The sequence below is a fragment of the Centrocercus urophasianus genome, unplaced genomic scaffold, assembly GCF_019232065.1.
Source record: "Centrocercus urophasianus isolate 14NV4802_14NV808 unplaced genomic scaffold, USGS_Curo_1.0 seq_23, whole genome shotgun sequence".
Lineage (NCBI taxonomy): Eukaryota > Metazoa > Chordata > Aves > Galliformes > Phasianidae > Centrocercus > Centrocercus urophasianus.
The window spans coordinates 13,571,225-13,592,399 of record NW_024884789.1 but is presented as its reverse complement, the minus strand read 5'-3'; the positions used below and the strand labels follow the sequence as shown (position 1 = coordinate 13,592,399).

General features: G+C 38.5%; 1 protein-coding gene across 1 annotated transcript in view; it reads left to right on the top strand.

Moving 5' to 3' along the window:
* The window catches only part of THSD4 (thrombospondin type 1 domain containing 4), a 256,022-nt gene that overhangs the window by 8,654 nt on the left and 226,193 nt on the right, over window positions 1–21,175 (top strand). The window contains exons 2-3 of the mRNA XM_042824716.1: window positions 7,635–7,739; window positions 10,409–10,478. Coding sequence (XP_042680650.1) covers window positions 7,711–7,739; window positions 10,409–10,478 — 99 coding nt within the window. The 5' untranslated portion in view covers window positions 7,635–7,710. The remainder of the gene's footprint in view (window positions 1–7,634; window positions 7,740–10,408; window positions 10,479–21,175) is intronic.

Below are 21,175 nucleotides of genomic sequence, written 5' to 3'. Positions count from 1 at the left end.
CTTTTCAGAATTCCCATTTATTCAAACCATGCAAATCTTAGGCTTACTCAGGAGCACCAGTGTCAGTCAGCGTCCAAAGAGAACTGACGCTTAGCTGCATTCCTTTCAGCATGTCTTCTCCCTGTCTCCAGCAGTGGATACTCAATTAGACCTCAGGTCACTTTTACTGACATTAAGCAGTATGCTAAACAGCAATGAACTCCAACTGCTAATTTAAAGAAAATAAAAAACGGGCACTTTTTTTTTTAAGAGATCCCCACTGATCTTGCATTGTCTGCCTGTGGCGTAGGGAATATTTAAAGCATTAACTGCAGCTCACAGTGCTTAAGGAGTTACTCTGTTTGACTCTGTTTTCTCTCCCAGCAGTTTGCAATCAGCTGTACACATTTTCTTGAAATGCCAAAAAGTCTCTCACTCACATTTTGAATCTTTATTTTTCAGCTTCTAGGCACTTGGGTATGTTTTCCTGTAGCTTCAAGTGATGTCAGGTGAAGGTCAGTGCACTATATTATCCTGCCCTTAAGCACAAATAAGTTCAGGCTCTACTGCCAAGAGATGACCTTTTGATTTCTTTTTACCTGACACAATAAGGGCTCTGTTCAGAATTCTTTACTCTTCCTTTACTTAGGCAAAGTCCCAGCCACTTGAATAGGTTTGCATGGGTGAGGAGGGACACAAAAGTTCCTGAGGCATGGTGTGGGGATGGCTGAGGGTTCTGCGCTGTAGTTTAGTTTGAGAAACTGGAAGAGGCTCAGCAGTTATTGTGGTCAGAAAAGAGAAGTGAAAGGTGAGAGTGGATTTTGTTGTGACTTGCATCACTACTGTGTCTGAAGCTACATGAGTAAGTACTGGTTTTAAGCTACATCTGATCAACAGAGATAGTGAGGTTTGTGTACCACCAGAAGGCTGTATGCATTGCTAATGGGTAACTGGTATTGAAGTACTCAATGCTTTCCCTTTCAGTCAAGGTGTGTGCTTGAGTTGTGAGATGTAGGACTGCTCAAAGTGGGAAGAACTCAAGGGTAAGAGCTGACCTGGAAAGGACAGCTGGGAGTCAGAAGAATACAGCAGTCATGACTCATTATTTTTTTACGTAGTGCTGTTAGCAAGGGTGACAGTGGTTGCTGCTGATTCAGTGAGGCCAGTATCTTTTATCTGTCAGCCATAAGGTTATTCTTCACAAGCTGCTGCATGCTATTTGCCAGACAATTTCTTTACTAATAGGGAGCTTTTTAATATACAGCCAGTAAAACATTTCAACTTTGTTGAGTGATTGATAGCCTGAGATTATCTGAATGTATGATTATAGTGGGGTTTTGTGTCAAGGACTGATATCTCCTACGGGAGTGTAACAGTTTATGTTAAGTGGGCTGAAATACTCTCATCTGGACCACCAGAGTATAACAGGCATAGCAGTAAGACCGGACTTGGAGGATACCTAAAATCCCTTTCAAATGGGCAGCGTAAGAATAAACAGCTCTCACTGCTCTCTGTTAGAGGATCTTGCAGTTCATTTTTCGAATGGAGGAGGCACGTGGAGGTATGATTGCTACAAACATCAGGATTTTTCTAGAAGTGTGCACCAACCCTCATCTGAGTGAGGACTTCAGGAGAATTACAGTCAGTGGTTTCAGTCTGAAGGGATAATTGAGAGCAAAATTGTCTCTGGTTTTCTGAGCACATGAATTTTACATGTCTTCTGCTGTTGTTAATCATACTGCATCTTCATGTCTCTTTCTTCAAGTTACAGCGATACTGTTGTCTGCTTCTTGTGAAAGCTGAGTAACAGTGTTTTCCTTTTTTTATCTCCACTAACATCCCCACACAAAGAAGAGATGCATCTTTGCAAATGTGCGTCTTTAAATGGTAAAGGTGTAGCAACACCATTGGCATTTGATGGTGCTATGGTGGTTGCCTCCCCAGTTTTGTTGCAGTGAACTTTAAAAAAAAAATTGTTCAAGTCTAGAGGCTGAGCGTAGGGCAGCTGATGGCTGTTGTTGTGTTGCACCCTCATCCCAATTCTTTTTTGTGGGTGAAAGCTAAGTCAACTGTTCTTCAGTGAGTTCTCTGAGTTGTACCTATGCTGTTTGTTCATATGCAGAATTTAAATTTTTAATTTGCAAAAGTTTTACAAGGCTTCTTGTCATTATTGCTGTTGGCTCTCAGAGATCCATTGAAAGTTTACGCTTTCATGTTGGCTTTAAATTCTCTGGTATTCTGTCTCAAAATTATGAAAGAAATAGTTCTTTTAAGACTTTTCGTTAGACCTATTATCCTTCATTATGTAGAAACATGAAAGAAAGCAATTAATCTTTAAATTCCGTTGTTGCATTTCTGTACCAGTGTGTAGGGAGCCCCAGATCAGACAGGATTTTAATGAGAAATAAGTCAAAATCTCATAATTCTTACTGCATTGTTTGACAACATGTAAGTGAAATATTATAATCGGTTCATTTCAGGATGTTTGAGGAGCGTAGTCTGGAGTGCTCTGTGCAAGATGTGTAAGCTACGTGGTGAGCTATGTTTCTGCTCATGATCTCACAATTATCTGTACTGACTCCTAAAAATAAGGCTTCACACACAAGTCTCACTGCTAGGTATGAACATATCACAGCAGCTGAATTACGTTTTATTCAGCAAAGGGATGTGTAGAATTTAACTGAGTTCCATAGTATCACTGTTTGCTCTGGCATGTCACTTGTTTTTCAGTGGTCCCTAAAACATATCCTCGTATGGATGCCTGAGAAGCTTCCATATGCTTGCATCTGGCCCCTGCCAGCTGATACCCTGTGTTACTCTTGTATATCACACCTATTTAGAAGATGGTCGGTACTCCTCCCAAGTGTTAAAGGATACTGTATCTATTTCATACTATTAAAAAAAAAACAACAAAAACAGGCAGATAAATCTCTGAAGTCTGCTGAGGATGGTTGTTATCTCATTTTCTAGCTCTTCACAGAAAGTAAGAATAATGCTACAGAAGCTCTTGGAATTACTGTGGCCGAAATGTAGAATTGAGCCCCAAGGATTTTAATGGGAATCTCAGTGGATGCCAATGTTATATTTATAGATGTATGTTCCAGTTAGTGTCTGTTCTGCTGCATAAGGTTTTACAGTAGAAAGTTAAGCATCAGTGACTTATATCAGTAACAAATATCAATAACTAACTACCCAGAAGAGAAACATGTAGACAGTCTTAGAAGGCTGTGCTCACTGTGATCACTTGGATGATCTATGGTGCTCTCTTCCACTAGGATGATTCTATTAGAAGCTGGCTAGCAAGCTTGAAACGTGATTTGATGCGATTACTGAAGCATCCCTCTACAGTACAGCCTCATCACTCGTCTGCTTTGGAACAAAGTACAAGTGTTTCCAGAAAGCACTGTTCTTTGGAGCATTGCTTCTGCAAAGTCCTGGTTCCTCCACTGAAACTCTGAGGAAAATATTTTTTTCTGAATAAGCAAGCAAAGATTTCAGGTCTCCATCACATTCTCTTCCTGTTATGTGCTAACACTGATGCCCCAAACAGAAGAGAAGTCTTCTAAGAAGAGGGAGGGAACTTTGTGAAAGTTACTATTTTGCTATTGTGTGTGTTTCTGTAGTATCTTGATGGGAACACCAAATGGTTTTCCATGAGGACAATGGTAGGTTTAAGCATCCAGCTGCTATTTAATTTCTTCATCTGAGAATCATGGCTGTGCAGTTCAGAACTTTGACTTTGTTGGAAGTATTTCAGAGCACTGCTGATTCTATTGTCCTGTTTGTGTGAATCAGCCCTAATTTAGAGAATGGGTAGTTTGGCATCGGGTCTTTTATTTGTGTTGGAGTCACATGGAGAGTTAATTGTGGTAGGTTAATGATACGTCTGTTTACTAGTAAATGAAAGATTTCAAAGGGTGAAACAGGGAGGAACGTTTGATCTTTGCCTGTGTGTGCTGTTAAATGTTGCCCAATACTCAGTCCAACGAAACTATACTGTGAAGTACAGCCCCCTAAATTTTGTTTCCTCTTTTTCAGCGCAGAGGATGTTAATGCTTGGGCACATGTTTGAAACATTTATGGAACAGCATGAAAGCTCATTCTCATGGTCAGCTGTTAAACATTTGAATATATGGCTTGTGTAATGCCAGGCAAGTATTCTCATTAGTTAGTTGGCTAGAAAATAATGTTCATCATTACAGAAGGGAAGTATCTTCTACCTGCACAATAATTGTGTACGCAATTCTTACTTGATTGCATTTCTACAAAATAGCTGCTAAAATACACAGTGTATTACTATTACTACAATGTGAAACCTATGCTTAGTTAGGTTATTATTGTGTATAAGAAGTTTTAAGTGTTTTTTAAATCAGGTTCATTATAATAATATTTTCACTTTTATGTTTTTTATTACTAATATCTGTTCAGCTAGTATTAAATTAATTCTTCATAACCAGTGGTATAAAAAAGATCAAAAAAAAAAATGGAATCTAGAGAAATAGTGAATAAACCAGTCTTGTCATATGACTGTGATTCACAATCTGTAAAATGAGTGCCTGTTTTTCATAGGCTCTCCCTCTACTTTCAAGGTTGTACTGTATGTTTTAATGTAATTAATGAATTCTTGAGGAGATTAAAACTCCGGTGGTAGATCTCAACAGATATGGTAGGAGCTGTTGAGTGTACACTCAAATTGTGGAGCTTGATAGATTTGGTGTACTGTGAGGTGCTTTATCAAAGCGTTGTGAATGTAGTGACTTTTGGATGCAATCTCAAGGATTTGCATTCAACATAATTTAATAGATGTGAAAGACTAGACTAATAAATACTCCATGCCTTGCCATTGCACAAGGGAATAGATCCAAAGGCAATCTTGAAGAATATGTGCTTTTTAAATTTAAGTATTTAAATTTAAATGTTGTTTGCTAATGTTTTTGTTTTCTAAAGAACACAAAGAGAACTTTGCGCATAAGTGGAAATGGCTTTGAAATGATGCTCCCATTTCATAGCTACTTCAAGTTGCTGTTGACAGTAGCTGGCAAGCTATGTAATCAAACCAGGAAGACAAATGTTGAAGGAAATTTAACTTGACTTGCCATACATCTAAGTCAACAAGATAAAATAGGCTTAGAGCAATTTGGAGCCAAACTGAGTTTTATGTGTGTTTGTACATGATGTATCTCACATCATTGCTGTGAGTTACAATAGATGGTCGTTGGTTGTTGCAGTACATATGTGTCCACATGGACTTACTAAGAACTTTCTGTTACAGTTTGTGCACAGGAGCATATGGATATAAGTGAATAACAGGACTTAGGTGAAGTACAGGTTGATGCAAAAATCACATTGAAATTTGTGAAGTATCATCCACTTGATGCACAAAGGGTAAAGTCACATGAAAAGTTATGTATGAGTAGTCCTGTGATGTTTGAGCTGTTAAGGTAACTAAATCATTAGCTTTTAGCAAATTTTTAAATCACAGAATGGCCTGGGTTGGAAGGGACCTCAAGGGTCATGCATCTCCAACCCTCCTGCCACGTGCAGGGCCACCAACGTCCATATTTAATACTCGACCAGGCTGCCCAGGGCCCCATCCAACCTGGCCTTGAACACCTCCAGGAATGGGGCATCCACAGCCTCCCTGTTCCAGCACCTCACCACTCGTAGTAAAGAACTTCCTTCTGACATCCAACCTAAATCTTCCTTCCCTCAACTTAAAACCATTTACCCTTGTTCCCCTGAGATCACCTCATGGGAAGACATTTTCAAAGTTACTTAGCCAAGGGAGAAGTCTCCTGCTTAACTTCCTGTACAGTGTCCGTGATGTCTGTCCTGGTAATTCCGTGTATTGCATCATTTATTACTTTGAGGCATATAGTTGTATCCATCTCAGCAAACTTCTGAGATTGTCTATATGCCTACTAGATTCCTTTCTTTGAAGTTGCTGTCATTGTCCATCTCTGCCTCTTTTTGGAAACCCCCATTGCAAATTAGTGCTTTCATTTTCTAATTTAATCTAGACACCTGTCTGATCTCTGCTGACCATGGGCTGTGGTGTCTGACTACTAGCAGCATGTGAGGCTGAGATAATTGAAAACACTCTGCAGGTCGTGTTGAGAATGTCAGTGCAAATGTCAGTAAATATCAAGAGGAAAGATTCTGATGATTAGTTCATGACTTGAGAGTAGAAGTTCTGAGACTGGTAGCGGTTATAAGGCATTAGAATCACTCACCTACAGTGTGAAAGGGGAGGAGGCATGACTTAGGGTCTGTTTACTCTATCTCCTTTTCTGTGACTTGATGCATATTTTATTACATGCAGTGAACAGCTTCTTCATTTGGCTGGGGAGGAGGTATGAATTTGCTCCATCCTGTGTGCTGCTGTTTTTTTTCCTACCCAGTTTCACACGTTTGGTTTTATTCTACTTTGGCGTGAAGCAGTGAAGTTTGCTGAAATGTAGGATATTTTAATGTGGTGGAGAAAGTCTTGCTAACTGCTTGAGTACAGGAGTGTGGTTTGTTCCAGCCAAAATGATGTGATCTATTTTGCTGTAAATATTGTCTTTTTCTAGATAGATTTATAGTGCTTTAGAGCTCCTTGTGGGAAGGTGACTTGATGTATTGCAGTGAGTAATACATTTTACACCTCATCAGGCTCTTGAAAACTTTTATGCCAAAATTGGTGTTATTCAATGCTGGTGTTAACTGTCCAGCCATTTCAGGTATTCTTTTTGCCCCGGATATTCTGGACGGAAAACGATTCTTTATTTATTTTCATTTTTTCTTTTTTTTCCCCCCAACCTCTTAGCAAAACTAGACTGATAACAAAATGTTTTCTGCTTTTCAAATGAAATGTAATTCACAAAGTGTATTAGGAGCGTGTACATTTGTTCTCTGAGTTTGTATCACATAACAATATCCTATTGGGATTGAGTCTCTATTCAAGGATGTGGGCTGAAAAGATTATTGCAGAATGAAAAAGCAGAAACAAAGAGTATGTCTGAAAAAAACAGAATACTGAGAACTTGAAGTTGTGTTAGTGACAGTCTGCATCACATGCATATCCTCAATTTTCAACAAGTGATGTAAAGAGTATTGCCTCAGTATGTCTGATAGCTAAGAGTCAGATTGCAGGAATTAAAGCATGTTTTGTTTATAATCCAGAATATCTGTTAGTAAGTAGTTTCTGAAGGGATCTCCCAGTTGCTTTGTATTAGCACTGTATGTATAGACTTGCCTAACATCATTTCTATGACTGACATGAGCACAAGTCTTTGAACAAAGCTACTTTCAATTCAAATAAATAAATAAAATCCTCAATTTGGTGGCAAAAAAAAAAAAGGCATAACGTCATACAACTGACTTATCAGAGATGTGGAGATGAGAATGGAAGTTAAACATCAGTTTTGTACCCATGGCAATCAGATCAAGATTTTGCATTCCATGTTTTTTCAGCAAAGCAGTGTTAAAGTCCAGTCCCCAAAAATGGGGCATGCCCAGTCCATCCGTGTAAGGTACACTGGATTTACAGTTTGAATGGCAATAAAGCTCCTGAATTCAGGTAGAGATGATTAATGTCTGTCTGTATCCAGTTTCTAAACATCCAGAAATATACTGAATAAGCAGTGTTAAATGTTTTCTGTTTATTTCTGTAGGATTTGTTTGACCCGCATTGTGCTTTACTACAGTGAAGAATATTTTTCGCTTCAAGACACTTTGCATTGAAGGATCATGGTAGACAGTTTAATAGTTTCTTTGAGGTAAGTGATGCAGCAAAACATTTCAAGTCTGATTTAATATGTTCTTAACAAGCTGCAGAAAATACCAATTTAACATACCAGTTCAACTGTCTCTTACTTCTGTATTATAAGTGTTTGAATAATAGAATAAATAAAAATTCTGTCCAAAGAATAAATAATCAAGCACATGCATTCCAGGCATGGTATTCTTTGGTGACTGTAAGAAAAAGAAAAGCTCTCAGTATTTGTTTCTGCTTAGAGTGTCTGTTGGTATGTGCCATTGTTTTGGGATACTTTACTGGAAGGTTCCTTCTTTTTTTTTTGGTTGATGACACTGTGTCATCACAGTCACTGGTTTTAAATAATAGATTTGCATGTTTTAGTACCTATGCTGCCACTCAGTCTGAGATTCATATTAATCATTCCAGAAACAGCTTGCCAGTGGGTAATGTGGGAAATACCTTTCGAGCAGTTTTCCTGACAAGGGGAACACTCAGCTTTTATTAAGCTGATCTATTCAGTTCCTTCCATAGTTGGGCAAGCAGGTTCGGAAGAAGCAGGCAGCTGTGAGGCTACAGGAACAACAATTCCTGCTCAGAATGACAGCTGAACCACATACTCTTTTGTTTGTACAGAGATACTGTCATTTACACCTCCGATCCAAAGTTCCTTCTTGCGAATATCAGATACCAATCTTTGAATTCTGGTACCCTCCTAATATTCCAGGAAAAATTCCACATCAGGAATTAGGGCTAGTATAACTTTTCCCCTTCCAGCTAAAAAGAAATTGGTATTGCCAGTAAAAGAAAGTGAGCATGTTTGCTCTTAGAGATAATGCTGTACAACTTGTGTAGATCCCTGACTGTGTCTTGAACTAGCTGCTTGTCTACAAATAGCATCATCACTGTGAGAGCATGGTTACTATAAGCAAGGTTCTTACTCAGAAACCCGAGTGAAGCAGCCATCAGTCAGCTGGCCCTGTCAGCCGCTGAGCTCTGCCTGCTCAGTACCTCCATGTGAGTACTTGTCAATTTTGAGAACAGTTAGCAGATGGAGCATTTGGAAAATAAACGTGCACATCAACTAAAGACGGACATGGTGTTGTTGTTTTGTAGTTTGGAGGTCTGAGTTCTGTTCTACCTTTGATTTCAGGTGTGTTTAACAAATCAGCTTCTTCATTTGTATGCCCTCCTTCTGTCCACTACTGTCTTATTCAGCCTTGCTCCAAACCACGTGTCTGGGCTCTTACTGTAGTTCCTTTACAGTGTCTTGCACTTTTACCTGCCTCCTTTGGCTTTATCACAAATGATAGCTACATATAATGAAATACTGCATTTTAATGGGCCTTTAAGTTGTTTTCCTTTTTTTTCTTCTAAATTTATGTGGCAGTAAGGAATGATTTTTTTTTTCCTTTAAATGTTTTTTTTTTTCTTTGAGAGCAGCATAGACTATGGTGATGAAGTGATGAAAGGCCATATGCAATCAATACTTACTTAACAGTTCCTTTTGCAGTTTGTTACCAAGAACTCTAGCAAACAGAAAAATCAAGAAAAACATTCTCCCACGTAGAAGAATGTATGTATTTGTACAAATGAAATGCTTAGCATAAAAAGCTGGTTTTGCGTAGTAGGTCTGTCTTTGAAAATACCTGAAACAATGTGAAATGTTTAAAGGATTACTGCATAGCGAGCAAAGGAAGGGACTGTGAGTAGGAAGCACAGCTGGATTTTGTCTGGTCCATTAGTCTGCAGATGGATTTTGTGTCCAAATCCATCAGTTTTATTTCTGCATTGAAATTCAGCAGCTTTTTCCTTCATGGAGGGTCCAAAGGATTCTCTTTGTAAACTGAGAACTCAAACTCCTGGTAGAGGTGAAGATAACTTAATTCTCACTCTCTCTTACCTTTCTGTATTTCCAATGAAGGACTTGCTGGAAGGAGGGAAACCAGTCCTCAGCTCAAACTTAGCAAACAAAAGGCTGAGCTAACTGAACCCAACTTGCAGTGGGCTCTGCGGAGTCGTTATGGTGGTGAGGCTTGACAGAGCAAAGTTTATTTGGGCTTGCTTCCCATTATGACTCCTTTCAGATTGAAGATGTGGGGACTGGGGTGATGTTTGGCTGCTTATCCTGAGTCTCCAGTGAGCTGTGTCCGCTACTTTCCATCTTTTTTGCCCGTTAGGCTATTCAATTTTAACAAGTGTTAGGCAGCTGGGAAGGAGCCTATGTTCTACAAAATCATGGAAGTTCTTTACATGTTTCCTGTGCTGGAGGTGGTGTTCATCTGCAAAATGAGGAGCCACGGTTAGAAACAGACTCAGTCCACAGATGGCTGAACTCTTATTTAAACTCATGAAGCATATCTCAATTTTGACACCAAGTGCTGAGGTGCAAAAGTATGTACTTAAAAAAAAATTATTTAAACGTAACATTATGTGAAATATTGTTAATGGATTCTTCTTGGTGAACTTTTGCTATATAGGTAGACAAACATATGTATGTACCTATTGCTGCCTGCAGTCTAGTGAAGAGAATGTTAAAAGAATATTTCACACAGTTTATTGAGTCTCTTTTGCTTAGTAATGATATTCAAGTGTGTATCTAAGTTCTTGCAGTGTCAAGTCCTCTATTAGGCTTTAGGTAATTTGGATTAGTGGTAATGATGTATTCTGTTTCCCTATTTGCTTTTTCAGACTTCTCAGTTCACTAGCAGTGCTGGGATTTCAGTTTGTCATCCCACAGCCTTCAATTGAACACAGAAAGGTAAGCATTAGTAATATTCAGATTTTGTGTACTTAAAGGTAAACATTAGAGTAAGCAGCATAAAGCAATGTAATTTGGTTGAAGTTCTTGGAACATTATGGCTTTTGTGTGTATGCTTTTACATTAATATATACTTTTTTAAAAGAGCCCCATCACAGTTAATCAGGTGACTGCTATAAACAGACAGGAATGTATAGAGTGTTGTAGGTCATATGTATAACATTGACAGCTTATTTAAGTTTTGGAGCATTTCCATTTCCATCGTGTAAGATGAAGGTGAGAAGAATTCACATCAGAGAGAGCAGTGCTCAGTGGAGTGGTTAGCAGAAGCGTCTAGTTGCTCCTAGGTAGCACGTTCTCTTACCAAAACGTAGATGTCTGAAACAGATATTGGACACCAGTCGTATTCAGATGTTAGACTGAAATTACTGAAGACAAGCTGGAAGCTGCTTAACTGTTTGCTTGTCCACTTGTGAAAAATTCACATGCTTGCCTCAGACGTACAGCCAACACAGAGAGGATCCTTCCATCCTTCTCAGCATTAGTGGGGCCTCGGCTGGGAAACTTAATTTAGATTTTTTGCATTGCTTTGTAGAAAAAAAAGTGAATAATTTGGAGAGAAACAGAGGGCAGCAGTGATTATCCTTGGGAAGTTTTAAAATGTTACCTCTGAGGGAAGTTTGAATGAATTTGGGTTGTTTAGTCTGAAGAGAAGACTGCAGGAGGAAGGCAGACATAATCTCCAGATACTTATGAGTGCTAAAGAGAGAACTGTTCTTTATTTCTGCAGTGAAGTAGATTAGAAGAAAGGGATTTAAATTGGCGAGGGAAATGTGATTTTGGCTATTAGAAAAAAATTTCTTATGGCAAGGATGTAAAGAAGGGTAGATCACACTTACTGGGAAACTTCTAGCATTTCTGTGATGGAGGTCTTTGTGAATGTGCTGGACTAAGGTATGTAAGGAGTGAAGTGTGGGTATTGCTCATTCTGCCAGGTACTCCAGGAGCAAACCCTTCGAGTACTCTTCTGACTCTGTGTAGTCTGATGTATATCACCTCTTAATTAATACTCATGCCCAATAAAAAAATTGATATATAAAACATATCTTGCTTTTAAAATAATTTTTAAATAATGTACAAGATGTATATTTTTAAACTGTACTTAGAAAAGATAAAATGCAAGTTTTCCTTTATGTTTTTATATGCATATGCCAGTATATTTAGTGCAAAAATTGTTTTGACAGCAGTTTCATTGATACCATGTAAAAACCTGAAAGTGTCTGATGATCATAGTCTAAGAACACAACTGCCAATTGTAATACAACTCAAATGAGGTCTAGACTGCAGCTACCCAGGTGCAGCATTCTAAATCTGAGTCCAGTGTGGTGCTTTTTTCTATTTCTGATCTCTCTGATTTTGTTGTGCAGTTGAGATGGTCATTTTTTGCTGCTGCTGTTTTGTAACACTGACAGTGAAGTGCTGGTGCAATCCAGCTTCCACATGGCCGTAGGGGGAAAAATTAATGACTAAAATAGAGTGAGTCAGAGAAACAATGGCTTCATTCTGTGAAGCTCTGGAATTACTTTTGATCAAACCAGATTCTTTGTTTTCAGTTGAGTTAGAAATGCCTCGGGTTTTAACTAGCACAGGCCTCTGTACTAGTTAAAGGAACCAAAGGCATGGCATTAAGGGGCATGGCAAGCACCTTGGTCATGCTCTTTGTACTGAAAACAAGAGAGGCAGAAGTTGCCTAGTGATGATCACAGGTTCCGAGGCTGCTTTTCTCAGCAGCTACTTCAGTACATGTTTCTGGTGTGAATTCTCAGCTTTATAGCTCTGCAAGTCATTCCTTTTCCTTTTGTGTAGTAACTTGGATGCGTGTATACTGCCATCCCCAGCCATCATCTCCTGCGTATTTCTGCACAGATCTCTGCTCTTTGGCACAACTCCTTCTATGTGAATGGAGATTGATCTCGTGGGCAGAAAGGAAGAGAAAGAGGGAAGGACTTAGGGAGCAGGAAGTCATTCTAACAATGTAGTAAACAGCACGGTGTTATTTGCTGGTGTTAGTATATACACTTAGAGGATACAGTGTATGTAAACTGAGAAACCAGATCTGGCTTGTAAGAAGCTCGTACCCCAATCCTTATTTTGTATTTATTTTTCATCTTCAAGGTAAGCGTGCATTTAGGATTGATGCTTGAACATGTAGTGTTGGAGAGTGGATTCTGTGTTGTGCACCCTTCATGCAGTTGTTTTATGCTATGAAGGCCGTGGTCAAGGAAATAAGAAACTGGATTTGGGTATTTGGCTGAATAGCTCATTAAATATTTCCAAATAGGCCATATTGTTATTTCTTACACTAAAACTTTTGGGAAAATGAAATAAAAATCAGGACAATTCCCAAAGCAGCAGATTGAAATCCATTATAACTGTCTCTGGACACCCACAATTGAGCTGAGGTTTTGCTTTTTTATGACTTGAAAATACTTAAAAACACTGTTTTGTGTTTGTTTCAAAATCTTGCTGTATTTTGATCTTTTGTTTCTTATTTTCTTTGGAATCTACTTTAAACAGTCATGCTAGTTTGGGAGCAGCTGACATAATGTAGATATTGAACAAAAATCTGTTTGCAGTTTATAAACTAATGTGAGAGTTTTAATTTAGCTTTAGTAGATTACAACCAGTTAATGTATCTTTTAGCTTCTCTTGAGTAAGTCGCCTAAGTTTAGGACTTCAGAAGGACACGAAGAACAGAGCTAATCTTATCAAACAGGATTTAAAAACAAAGAATTAAAAACATAGTATTATTATTATATTTTTTTTTTTAAAGGAAACTTCATACAAGTTCTGGAAGGGCTGAGCTCAGCAGGTTGCTTTCCACAGACACGCACAAGTCCATTTCTGGCATGAAAGCCTGGGGACTGTTAGATAGAAGAGCCAAATTACTTGCGTAGTAGGGAGGTGCAGATAGTGGAATTAAGACCTGGGGGAATGACAACAGCAACTGGAAAAGTTCTTATTTTTCTCATTTGCAGTTGATTCTGTAACTCCTCAGGATACTCCCCTCTGACTAAATCCAATACTTTTCCATCTCATAGAATCATAGAATGGCTTGGGTTGAAGGGATGTTGACGGCCATCCAGTCCCAACCCTCTGCTTTGGGATGATTCCACCCATCAGGTCAGCTGCTGGGTCCCTGTCCAATCTGGCATTGAATACTGCCATGGATGGAGCATCCACAGCTTCTCTGGGCAGCCTGTGCCACTGCCTCACTGCCCTGGGATAGTGAAGAATTTATTGCTTATATTTTATCTATATCCAAATCTACCAGTTTAAAACTATTCACCCTTGTACTATCAAATTTGGTTCCTCTTCTGTTATAACTCTTTGGAAACTTAAGCTTGGCTATTAGGTTGAAGCTAGTAAGAAGATACTTTTGGGGGATAATATTTGGGCAATGTTTCTTTTTTTGTTTGTTTTTTTTATTTTCATAAAATTTTGGAATGTGGTTGTGGAAGCTTGCTTGCCATGAAGATGGAATTGACCAATACAGAATTTCTAGTTTCAGAAATACCTAATACACTGACTTTTGTATAGAAATAAGTTTTTTTTTGTCTGTATTTACTTCAAACAATGCTGTCTTTCATTTGTGTGTCGCATAAATATCTGAAAACAAAGAGCATCTCTATTTATTTCCTGCAGCTGAGCTTATCATATGGGTCTATTTGTTAGTCTTATCTCTAAATAACACAGGTTTAGACAGCAATACAAATATTTTAAACATGATATGTTCAACAGATAGGTAGAAACAGACTTTACTGTGCAGAAGATGTTTGTGGTTTCTTAAATACAAGGGTTATAGTTTGGTCAGTAGTTTCTGGCAGGTCAGGTGTTTTCAATATCTAACTTTTTCATTCATAGAATGTAATTTGTAAGTACCAACTTTATGAGGACAGAGAATTCATTGGCAAAAAAGGAGGGAATGTTGCATGAAAATGATCACCATTCGTATTTAAAGTTGGACTAGCTGTCTCTAACTGCTTAAATCAAAGTCTTTTTAATATTTGGGCAATTAGCTTCCCTTATCCATCAGTACTGGACATATTAACTGCCCTCCTGTGCAGTCTCTATTCTCCCCCATGCTGAATTTTTTCAATAAATACTATTTAACCTTTACTGTAAGTGACATGCTGTGATGAACAAAAGGTTAAACCGTGAAACATAACAGTCCTCTTCCCAGACAAACAGTGAAGACTGTATTCACAGTTTTTTCAGAAAATCATCCCTGGGTTGATTGTTAATTAATCTTATATTGCTGTATTGACAGTAAGTCGTAATAGAATGGATAATGTACACAGTAGTAAAGTTTGTCTAAATACAATTTCTAATGTAAATGTTGCTTTGCTTTTAACATCTTGCTGTGTTAAAACGTTCAGTATTAGCGTTGAAGCAGTGGAGTTGCTTTGAATTTTTATGCATATCTTCTTGTCACCCACTTGGATAGTACTACAGACTTTAATGAAAGTGCAGTACATCATTGATCTATGGAAGAGATATCAAGGTTTTCTTTTACAAGCCTTTCACTGGGGCACTGTAATATTGTTGAAGTACTTTGAGTCTGTTTTTTTAATGTGATTTCTTTATCTCTTTGCTGGACATAAGAAATTATCTCTTTCTGTTGAACACGCAATAGTTACTATGAAGGTCAGCAAGCGGATGTGACTCCCTCTAAAATGTACTCCTACAAAAAGCATCTTAAGATGAATATGCTTTCAGAAGAATTTCGTTAGGGCTATAATTTTAGAATAACGTTTAAGAACAAGCATAGTGAAATACAGAAATAAGAAATTACAGAAATGAGTTCCTATTCCATGCTACAGACTCACAGATGCAGGGAAGTTTCTTTTGTGCACAGCTGAGACTGCACTGAGGCTCTCTGTCAGGCTGTGGTAGGCTGGGCAGGCAGTGATGCTCCACCAGTTTGCTGCAGCTGAAGGCAGAGGAATGCAGTAAGACAGCACCTTGCCTGGTGGGTTATTCCTGCAGCTTGTCTTGTGCTGTCTCAGGTGTTTGCTGGAATCCTCTGCAAATTGATTTATCTCACCAACCTCTTTCTGTGAGAGAGTAGATGGCAGGGTGGGTGCTTTTTCTTTTTTTCTTTCCTTTTTTGCAATTGCAATCAGATATGCTTGTTGGAGGGTCCTCAGTGCTAATTTGGGAGAAGTAAGGAATAGGTGCAGGAGAGGACGCTGGGAGAAAAGAGAAGAACAGAGGGAGGGGAAAGATGAGCAAGATCCCTTTGCTGGGGCATGGTGAGCTGTGAGATAAATTCAGTTACCTGTGGAAATGTAGCCTGAGCAGCACTGCAATGTAATAGCTAAATCCCATCAGTACTCAAAGAGAAGTTAGGTTCTAGAGGGAATTTCTGTAGTTAGCATCTGCTTCAAAGCAGTTTTCCTTTCTGTACTTCCTCAGTTTTTGGAGTGCTTCAGTTTATCCATTTTGTTTGGAGGCTTAGGGGTTGATACGTTTTGTTTATTCTCAGTAAGCATTTGTGTTACTTGCCCTATGAGTCATCTCAGTTTTCTTTTTTCTTAAATCCACCACATAATGGTACTATGTTAGTTGAAGTGGCAGAATACAAGGCTCAGGAACTTATCAGAGCTTCTCTTAAATCACTGTTCCCTTTACTGACAGTGGATATCTGCTTTCCCTTTGCTTCAGGACAATAAAAGATAATGAAAAATAATGTCTCTCTTCTGCTTGCCTTTTCCTGTGCCCCTGTCTAGAGTTCTAAAACTGCTTAACATCTACATTTGTATGGCTGCATAGACCTTTTTCTGGGCAATCATGTACCTCCCTGAAGCTTTTCCTATGAACGTTTTTTATCTGTGACAAGTAAAATGAGACACTTAAAGGAACTCCAGCAGGTTTTTGGATTGATTGGCCATCATACTTTGAGGGGTGAAAGTGAGGATGCTAATTTTGGTCTCACTTCCTCTGTCTGAAGAATCCAATAAATAGGTTGTTTATTTCTTCTTATCCTTCTTTCTTTCATTTTTGTTTTCCATGGCAATTCACTTGCTGGTTCCATTACACTGCACTGCTGCAAAGGCTTAAGGTATTAGGGATGGTTCCTTCTGGTGGGAAAATGAAGATCAAGTGTGAACATAGAGGGAGAGTATGTAGGGTGGATGATAACACTGTACGTTATTTCAGATAGGAAGTTGTTTATTAATTCTGATAACTATCAATTTTAAGATTCATATAGGAAATTCTATATATGTGATCCTACACCTGCTTTTATATTGTTATAGTGACAGTGAATGGCAGTGTTTCTTAATGTCTTTTGTTTCTTTTAGTCTCCTACACCCTATAAAAGTCACCATTCTGCTAACTGAAAAGGATACAGCTGCCTAATATTTCTGAATGCACTATAATAAAGTAAAACGTGAAGCATGAAGTTAATCTGCTATATCCTTGAAACACTAGGGGAAACTGGAGTTAGACAAAGTGGTTAATATTTAAGCTTGGATTTTGGCCAAGACATCAGAGCTAATGCCTCTTGGTTCTAAGGATTGCCATGGGATCTCCACCACAGCTGCTCACCACCTTGTTTTTACCTGTCCTGAGAATTGGGAGCATGCTAACAGAACGCTGTGTGTAATTTTTCCTTGAAAGTCAGGTAGGGTGAAGCTCCATCATGAGGTTCACAGAGTGAAATCTATAGCCTTGCAAGCTGCCAGCCAACCCATGCTAAGACCACAGCATTGCTGTGGTTCTGTCCTGCTGGGCTGCATGCACTGCATAGGGTTTTGCTAGGGCAGCTATGCATGGTGGCGCGTGTGGCTGCTGTGTGCGTGCTGCTTAACAAGTGTTTGCTTGTGCCTCTCATTTCTTTGTAATTTGGTTTGTTTGTAAGATAACTGTTGAGCATTGTTACTGGTATATTTTGTTCACACCAGCTCCATAATTCTGAGATGTAGTTTGTATTTCTCTTGTATTTATTTACAGGACAACATATCCATATGCCTTCAGCACATATATATAATGCTTAACATTAGCTGTATAGATCTACATGCTCTCAGGCTCATTGAACCCTGAGTAAAATAAAGCCTTTCTAGTTAATGGTATTCATGTTCTAACTAGTGATTATTAGGAAACAAGAGGTGATTTAGACTGTACAAAAGTTTCCTTTAAATTTAGCCTTGTAATGCAACAGAGTGTCTTTGAACAACAGCTGAAAGAAGTTTCCTGCTATCTCCTGAGTCGTTACTAATTCCCTGCCCTTCTCCTTGTGAGTTAAAATGCTTAGGTAATGGCATTCTTCCTGCTGGAGAGGGAGGCAGAACAAGGATACATTATTTTGTGCAAGTATGCTCTTAGAAAAACTAAGGGCAATGGTTTCATTATTTTTAACCTGCTTCACAATTGAACTCTGAAAAATAGTTTTTTCATTAAAAGCACAGGTTCCTTAAAGCTGGAGCATTGGGGTCTTAGAGCTTGCTCTGTTTCTTTGGGAAAAATGAGAGGGACTTTTCTTCAGTTGGATTTCAGAGCAGGTGAACGTGCAAGGTGATAGATCAGTGCCTCATGTTTTAAAATTTTGTGTCAGGGCGATACTTAATGCTAGTGTTGTCATCAGCTTTAGAGAGCAATGATGAAGATGAGAAGCTTTATGGATTCTCAGATTAATTCTTCTGCTTGGAAATATTGCTTTCTATTTAATGGCAGCTTGTCCACTTCTGCAGCATTGGGCAGATGACTCACTGAGAGTCCTTGGGAGGTGTTATGTCACTCACTGGGTACATAAGTCCATGTCTACACCACGTTTGGATCCCAAAGAATTTTGTAAGTTGTAGAAGTACAGTAGAGTGGTGATAGCTTTGTCACAGCTAAAGATGATTGACCTGAGCTTGTAGTGCAGTGAGTGACTTAGATCACATGTGATAATCAGTGATGAGGAAATAGCTTATTAAAATAAAGAAGCCACATCTCTGGTATAGTGAAGTCCTGATGCTTATCATCTTTGTTACTGTAAACCAGAAGCAATCCCAGTGCAGATAAGGGGTCATTATATGCAGCTACTGGAAGGGAGGAGTGATCCATCTGTTAGCCTGCAGGTACTTACTGGTCTCACAGCAAGAAAGAACCCTCTGCCCCAGAACAGTAAGCTCATGGAATGCAGTGGGGGTGGTCTTGGTGTGAAAAAAGTTATCCAAACTTGGAGGAAGCTTCAAACTCTGGCACACAAACTGTCCTGAGTTTGTTCAGAGCTGTTTACTTTCTAGATTATTTAAATAATGTTAAAGTCTCTTCAGATGTGGTCTAAGTTGGTTGAGGGGCCAGCTAAGCTTTGCAGGCATTGTAACTCTCCTCAGTGATTTGTGAATACAAAGGTCTTCTATTTCCAGGTTTTTTAGCCCTTTAATCTTCACAGGCACAGATGTTCAGACAGAGTTTTTATACAAAGAGCAGAAACCCAAATCATTTAAGCTGGTAGTATTTACACTTACTGCAAAATTCAAACGGTTTACTACGTCTTTGATTAAAGGTTTCCAAAATGCAGTGAAGGATTAAAATAGCAGAGCACACTAACTAGGCGGACATATACTCATTGTGTCATGTTTTGTTTGGCCTCTGCTCCATTTTTCTGCCAGCCTGGAGAGATCTGAGAAGTTGTTAACTACAAGTTTTGGGGTTTTTTTTTTGTAGATAATTTTTTATCAAACCACCAGTGTTGCACGTGTTTCTTGTAAAAAGCATTTAAAATATTGCTATTCCAAATGAATGACTGTAAAGTGGACCGTAAAGACTTTCTGCTGGGAAATTGTCATGGCTGTATAGGAATGGTCTGTATTGGAAAGCAGCTGAACTAATGTTGTAGAAATATTCCTTTAAGATGCTTAGACTGGTGAAAGAATTAAACCAGTTCCATAGATGTGTTTACAATGCTGGCAGGGAAATACTATAATGTTATACTTGAATAGGCTCTAAATCTAAACTATAATTTCCTCAGTCCATTCAAAATTTGGCATGCTTTGCTCTGAACTGTATTTCAGTTCTACTTTCTATAAGTCAGCCTGCTTTTGTTTTTACACTCCTGAGATTTTTAAAAGGACAGAGACTTTATTTTCTTTTGTGAAAGACCATCAGTGATAGAATGAGCTGTAAATATTTGTGAAGAGTAGTGTATTCATCTCATCCTGAATATGACATGCAGATTTTTTAGTAACAAATATTGAAAAACAACGTACTGTTATACCAGCATATAATAATGATGGCAATGGTTTGGTGTCACAGCATGGGTTAACAGGTATATGAAGAGGGTCTCTGGAAGGGACAACTCCAAAATGCTTCAACTCAGAGGAATATTTGCAGAATTAGGGCTCTTTGCTCTGAGAAACAAAGGTCAAGGCAAGTAAGATAGATAATTTGCATGTATTTTTAAAAAAGGCATACTGGCTTCTATTAATTCTGCCTTGCATCCAGCACACGGGCATGAGTTTACTGAGTGAATACCATTGGTGTTCTGATCAGCTGACAAAATGTCCCTCTGGATACAATTACTTTGACTTTGGGTAATAAACTTCAGACTGAGTTCAGATTATCCCTTCCTTCTATTGTTGTGACATCACTGTAAGATGATGAATTAAAATCAACTCAGAAAAATGCACAGGATCAAATTTTACTCTGATACTGATTCATATTGGAGGAGATACATTTTTTTCTGTAAAGATTCTGTAGTCTTGAAGGACAGTGCAGGATTATCATTTTCATAAAGAGGAATGTTATCAAAGCTGAGATTGTATTATTCAAATGATGTATTTGTCGCTATTACAGTTCATGTTCCTCACAGAGAAAAACAAAAGGTGAATTCTGGTCCTCTGGATTTGCAGCTTAAGAGACTGACCATTAGGAGAAAGGCAACAATTGACAATTCCTACTTGTCTTTAATCATTAGAGGTTCTGTGTTGGAAACACAGCAAAAGGGCTAAATAGATCTTTAAAGGCAATTTGAATGAGAATAGAATAGGGGCCTGAACAGCCCAAGTAAAGGAGGGGTTTTATAGGTTATGCAGAAAATGAGGCTTAAAAGCAAGGAGGGCAAAGCTGACTAAAACTAGAGAAGAGCTGGACCCTTTCTGGATGGAGATGGAGAAAATCAAGGAAGATAATGGTGGTGGCTGCTCTAGAGAATATTGAGTGGCAAAGGATAGCTTAATATAAAATCTAAGATCTCTTTTTGGCCACGAGGTTTGTGTTGCCTATCAAGTTTTACAAAGCCTCAGTGTCTGCAGTCATGTGGCTTACCTTTCTTTTCCATGATTGTCACGGATGTGCGATCCTGACTGTTCTATAGATAACATAATAAAACCTTTACTTGAAAAGCTTTTAGAAAGAAAGAGCAATCATCGGAATTTTCAGTCTCCATGTTTTAAGCGTTGGGATATTAAACAGTAGAACAGGATCAGCCCATCTGATTGTATCTAGTGGTGTGTGTAGGTATATACCTAACTTCTTTTTTCCTCCAGTGGGCTTATTCACATTCAGATCAGACACATGTTTTAGTGGTGTGCTTGAATGGGGCATCAGTGACTGCATCAGTAGCAATCCTGCTGTATGAAATGAGCTCCAAATTTTTCAAATTACTGGATGTTAGGGGAAAAACATAGGGATGTTGGGGATCTCCT